This window comes from Limanda limanda, chromosome 21 (genome assembly GCF_963576545.1).
Source record: "Limanda limanda chromosome 21, fLimLim1.1, whole genome shotgun sequence".
Taxonomy (NCBI): Eukaryota; Metazoa; Chordata; class Actinopteri; order Pleuronectiformes; family Pleuronectidae; genus Limanda; species Limanda limanda.
The window spans coordinates 11201217-11207216 of record NC_083656.1 but is presented as its reverse complement, the minus strand read 5'-3'; the positions used below and the strand labels follow the sequence as shown (position 1 = coordinate 11207216).

Below are 6000 nucleotides of genomic sequence, written 5' to 3'. Positions count from 1 at the left end.
AAAGAATTGTATACTAGCAGAAAAACATTTAGTTTTTTGTTTGATTGTTGTAATTGCATTGAAATCATGATGATAAAAATACATTTAATAAAATGACTGAATAGATCTTTTACTATACAATGTAATGGAATATCTGCATATGGGATTTTATATAGCAATGTATTGAAAGAAAAAATGCTATTTTCAAAATTCATGTTAGGCTGTACACTTGATAATGGCTCTTATGGTACAATAGTTTTATTCTTTTCCACTTAATCTTAGTTTTTCTTTTTTTACATTTGACATTGTGTTGTCACAATGAGTTTCTAAATGAATTGTCAGTCTGTTTTTTTTTTTTAAAGATTTACAAAAAATGATTGACTGTAAATACATTAATATTCACAAAAGACAGAAAGTAGAAACCTATTCAACATCAATCTAATCCATTAATGTATTTTTGTCTTTGGCTAAAGGAACTGAAGTAGCTTGTTTTCGCGGTCATTTCTCTGGACGGTGTCGTGAGCTCAGTTTTATTTGGTCCATGACACATGGGGAAAAGATGGTCATTCCTCGACATACTTAGTTTTAAAATGTAAGTGTGCACGTTTTCATAATTTTTTTTTTTAACCTCTGACAATATCTTATTTACAAACATGTTAATATAATTTAAATTTGTTCTACTAATTTAAAATAAGTGAACCCTTAAAACTAAAGATTTGTGTTTGACCCCCCATTAGCTAACCTGACGCATGCATCATAAACCATTGGATTCACAAGACAATACGGTCATTCTCTCTACATTCAAGTTCATTTTATGTTATTGCTATTGTTTTTTGCACGTGAACAATCCAAACGGGGGCTCCGGTGCGATCGGTCCATAGCTAATCCACTGCGTCTATTATCCTCCAATCACAACCCTCCTTTCTGCTACAAGATAGACGGGATGGGGGAACGACAGCGGCGCATTGGTCCCGGGGCCTCGTAGGTTTCAAAGGGGGGGCTAGTGATAGGAGCGAGCCGCAGGGAAGACCCAGCCATTCCTGATATGTTATTGAGACTGCGGGACTTCTCGTAGCTTCCCGTTGCTTTTGGAAAATAATTTGGACCATCGATTGACACATTAGATTATATTATGTATTGTTGTTTTGATTTTGTATGCAAATAAAATGAATTATAGGTGAAACATTTGGGCATTTATGACAAATGTTCCATATTTGTTTTGTTTTTTTACGAATGTTACATATTGAAACGTAAACATGACATTTTAATATTATAAGAAGGAACCAAATTGAAAATATGCAAAAATAAGTAAAGAGTATAAATGGAGGATAAGGAATAGAAAAGGTTATCAAATCATAAAAGACATTTAGAGGACAAACGAGTACAGACACAGACAGGACAGGACAAAACAAGAAAATGCGAGTTATGATATGTCTTATTTTTGTTTTACAAAACAGAAAAGCAAAAGATTCTTAGATACTACGAAATGTAAAAAGCTGTAGGAGGCTCGTTGAATAAATCACCCGACATCGTGTCAAGTGAATAATAAAGAGACGATGTTCAGGTGTTTTAGACAATTATTCAGCCCAAACCATTACACAGTTTACCACAAACTCACAGTAGCAAATACTCAGATGTCACAGTGTGGGAGTTGACCACATGAAGTTTCAGGTTAAAAAGCTTAGGCGATAAACCATTAATGAATTAATATAATTGCACTGCCCTTCATAAACGTCCCATTTGCTTTTTGTTCCTTCAAACTTCAAATGGTTGACTCGTTTAAAAACCCCTCCTAACCTAATCCTGTGGTGGAGGCCAGCTCACATGTTGTTTGCAGTGGGAAATGACACACGGGTTAAAAAAGGGGTACGTGTGCATCGTACTTCCACTGCTTGAGGTGAGTTTGCAGAAACAGGTTGGCCCGTGTGTCCTTTCCCACTTGTTTTACACAGCATGCACACAATAAATTTCCCCCCTGCACTGTTAGAAGCGGCCACAGAGAGGGCGGCGCTGTGCTGACGGAGTGTTGTTGCATCAGGTGAAGTGAATAAGAAAAAACACCATTGGTAGGTAGAAGGCTTCTCCCCCAACAATGGCCACCTGACCTTTAATGGGTGGAGTTTTAGAGTGTTTTGGGGGGTATGTGTTGTACTGGCTGAAAATGTGTAGTTCTAGAGTGTATTTGTGCCAAACTCCAACCATCACAAGGCCAAAGTCACACAACAAAGAACACCCATGGTACAGATTGACACCCTTTGTGCCTTCCTGCTCAAATAAACCACAGTAATGTGGCGCACATTCGCCAACCCCACCACTCTATATTACCTTATTTGAACATTAACATATAAAAGTAACTTTTTTTTTTGTTTTTTGGTCATGATTAGCTCAGACACATCAGCCTGTAAAAATATTGATGTTGCATTGTCACCAGGATTCTTTAGGCTGCGTGTCGAGCAAAGATTGCAGAGGAGCTGTCTGGGATCAAATCTGTGCTGCTGCTTCATTCTCAAGTTCAATTTCTTTCAGTTTTTCGATCATATAATCATATAATTTGCTGCTGTTTCATATTGATGCTTCAACTGGTGAAAAAAAACAAATGTGTTTGTCTGTGATACTTTATCAAAAACAAGATAACATTTTTCAGCTTCTTAGCAACAGACTGCACACTTCCAACTACTCATCAAGGTAACCAAGGATATCACCGACTGACATCTTGATAATAACTTTTTGAATGTCCAACTGGTATGAGCCAAAATACTTACAAAAATACTCTAAATATAGTTTGGAGTTAAACATCTTTTAATTAACAAATGTAAACAACTTTAATGTATTTATTCCTGCCTTAAAATAACAGTTTTATAAATATATATGAGGGTGAAAAAATATCCAGTATAAAAAATAGCTCATCTACTGTATTGTGGTATTTACATGTATAATACAACTCTCACCTGATTTTTTTCAGGGCTTTACTTGTGTGCTATGTTTGATTAACAGTGAAAGATGATGCACAGATTAAGCATACGTGTTAAGTTAGTTCCAAAAACATAAGGTTGAGAAATCTGTATATGAAATTACAACAAAAGGTTTGGTTTCTACTGAGATATTCCTTTGGATCTATTCTCTGTTCTTTGTAAAACTCAGCATCCAGCATGCTGAGAAGTAAGAGAGGGATAAAGAGAGAAAAGAAAAATACAGAATAACACACTGCTCACGTGATTTTAAAAAGAAAAATTCAGTGAAGGGGGGCCGTGTTTGGATAATTCAGTCCCGGCTTGAATGTTGGATCTGTTGCTTTTTGATTAAACGCCCTTAATTTGTCCCCTTTACATCTGGAATTAAAGGGTTTGAAACACTTGTCAAGTGCGACATGAGTTAAATATGAGAGAGAGAAGATGAGTTCCCGTCTTTTGATATGATGAAGGTGGAACTGATGAAGAGTGGTAACGTGGTTCTGGTGTTTAGGATAAAAATACTTTAAATGACTGGTTTTGCAGCTTTAAAAAATAGAGGGTGATTTGTTCATTAGTTTGTTTTTACAGATTTTTTTTTTTTAAATAGCTGTAAAATTCAAGACGGAGAAATATCTGGACTTATCCTGTGAAAGTAATCATGTCTCAGCCGCTGCCGTCGGTCATGGTCCGCTACCTTACCTCCTTCTCTCTGCTAACTACTATATTTTCAAACAACATCGACAAGGGCTTTGTGCTTTGGGACCGTCTGTCTGTCAGGGGAAGTGGCTGCGAGTCTGCCTGTCACTGTATTCAGTGATGACATAATTCCCGTCCAAAGTCAGACTTCATTTACACTACGGAGCGGGTGCGTACCTACCGACAGTCAGACGTTAGCTACACTTGCACTGCAGTGGCGGCCTGCAGGGGATGGGGTGGAGAATGAGCGTTAATCACAGGAGGAGAAGGTTGTGGAGAAGGGAAGACACAGACAGAGAGAGGGAGACTGCAAATATTCTGACCAGCGTTTACCAAGGAAATCAGCATGTTTCAATCAGCAAGAGACATACCAGACTCAATCATTCCATCTGTTAGTTTGCAGGATTACGCAAAAACTACAGAACAGGTTCCAACGACATTTTGTGGAAGAACAAGTATCGTTCGAGGAAGACACTTTTAAATTTCGATCAGATCCAGGATTATGACGTTTCTGAAATATTTGTTGCTTTCTCAGGGAATAATTCAGGGATCTTGATGAAAAACAAATCAGACATGTTTAGGAGACTGCTGTTTTGGTGCAGAGCCAAACAAAAATCTGGATCTAGTGGATTTAAATGTTGTTTCATAAGTGCAAATGCTCTTGAGTGCCTTCTTGGCTCGTATGGACAAAAGCAGACAACTATTCGATCACCTCTGTTCCTTCCTTCACATACGTCCGGCTCTTTCATGAGCACTTACTGGATGCACGTGGGGATTTGCTGACTCTTCAGATGCTATTCGTGGCAGAGCCACATACTGTATCATTCTTGCATGGTATCAATGGCCTGTTAAAGATGGGTTGATCTCCTGTTACCTATAATTAGATATATTGATCTCTGCGCGACCATCACTGGAGCCACAATGAGTCTGTACATTCGAACAGCACCTGGGGTTCTCTTTTGGGGGAAACTAAATCACATGCAACTTTATCCTGCGTCCTCTAGTCAGCCGCATGTAGGTCATACAGACCTGATTACACTTTTATATTTATAGTTCTCATACATTTACATTAACATTTATCGTATGTACATGTACACATATACATATCATGTATTATTCTCCTGGTAAGGTAAAAATCTCGCTCAGACAAGAATATTTGCAGAGTGTTGCGGTGAGGCAACACAGTAAGATACACAGAGGTATCGCTACACACTTCACAACATGCATGACAATGTTGAACAAGTTTTACAAATGATTAAAAGAGCGCTGGGGCAAAAAGAGGGACACTGACAAGTGTTACCACATAAAAACACGTTTTCCAAATAAACTACTTATGCAACAGAGATTTGCAATACATTTGCATGGGCAAAGCAACAGACACTGTGGTGGCCAGTAAGTGAATACTAGAAATGCACTTGTCGAGGAGAATACCTCCAACAACAAACTATAAATATAGAAATATAATCCTTAAAAATTGTACCTCGAAAATGTACTGAGTTGCAATACTGAAATACTGAGTGTTACATAAAAAGGAATAATCCTTGTTTTTTGCATCAAATATACATTAAATGTTTTCATAATAAGGCTTTGGTTGAATTCGGAATATAAAAATATAAAACTTTTTAATAAAGTGAGATTTGTGCCATTTTTATGTGAATTAATTCCACTACTTTTTTGACAATTTCCTTCACCTTTTCCAACTCGCAGAAAAAAGATAGTGGGTGATGGTAAAACTCAAACACAGGAAGAGCACAGAGGGAGTCGCAAACACCAAACAACAAAACAAAGTTGTACAAAAACTCAAAAGCATTAAGAAAAACTGAACATTTGCACACAACTACAACAACAACAACAACAAAATATAATAATTCAAAATAAACACAAAACAATCATATCCACAAAATACTTCACAAAAATACTTGAAAGATCTTCACACCACGTTAGAAACATAAATTAGCACAAGAAAGACCCAAGAAATAAAAGAAAAAACTAATGTACGCGTAGATTGAGGAAGTGAGAGAGGTGAGGGGGGAGAGACAGAGGAAGAAAGACAGAACCAAACACGACTGCGATCCTTGAAGAAGAGGAGTGATTGGAAGTAGGCAATCAAAGGGGTGATTGACCGTTTGACCTTAGTGAGCCATGCATATTGCATTTGGTGCATAGTAAGTCAAATGGCCAACAATCAAAGAGAAGGAACGGAGAAGCTGATAAAAAGAAAGAAGTTGGCAAAAGACATCTTAATGCGTATATTTATATATCTATATATCTACAAAATGAACCACAACTGAAGCACACAAGAAGGAGTTTTGGACAGCGAGAGAATCCCTCTTTAAAAACAAGAAGGAGGATGTTTAGTATCAGCTGAGAACAG

At 37.3% G+C, this 6000-nt stretch overlaps 1 protein-coding gene across 4 annotated transcripts in view; it reads right to left on the bottom strand.

Annotated features, from left to right (window-relative positions):
• Positions 1 to 906: 906 nt before the first annotated feature.
• The window catches only part of kcnc3b (potassium voltage-gated channel, Shaw-related subfamily, member 3b), a 29128-nt gene continuing 24034 nt past the window's right edge, over positions 907 to 6000 (bottom strand). For 3 of the 4 annotated variants that reach the window (XM_061095160.1, XM_061095161.1, XM_061095164.1), the window contains one exon: positions 907 to 1064. In XM_061095160.1, coding sequence (XP_060951143.1) covers positions 907 to 1064 — 158 coding nt within the window. The remainder of the gene's footprint in view (positions 1065 to 6000) is intronic. The other variant, XM_061095163.1, reaches the window with a different exon arrangement.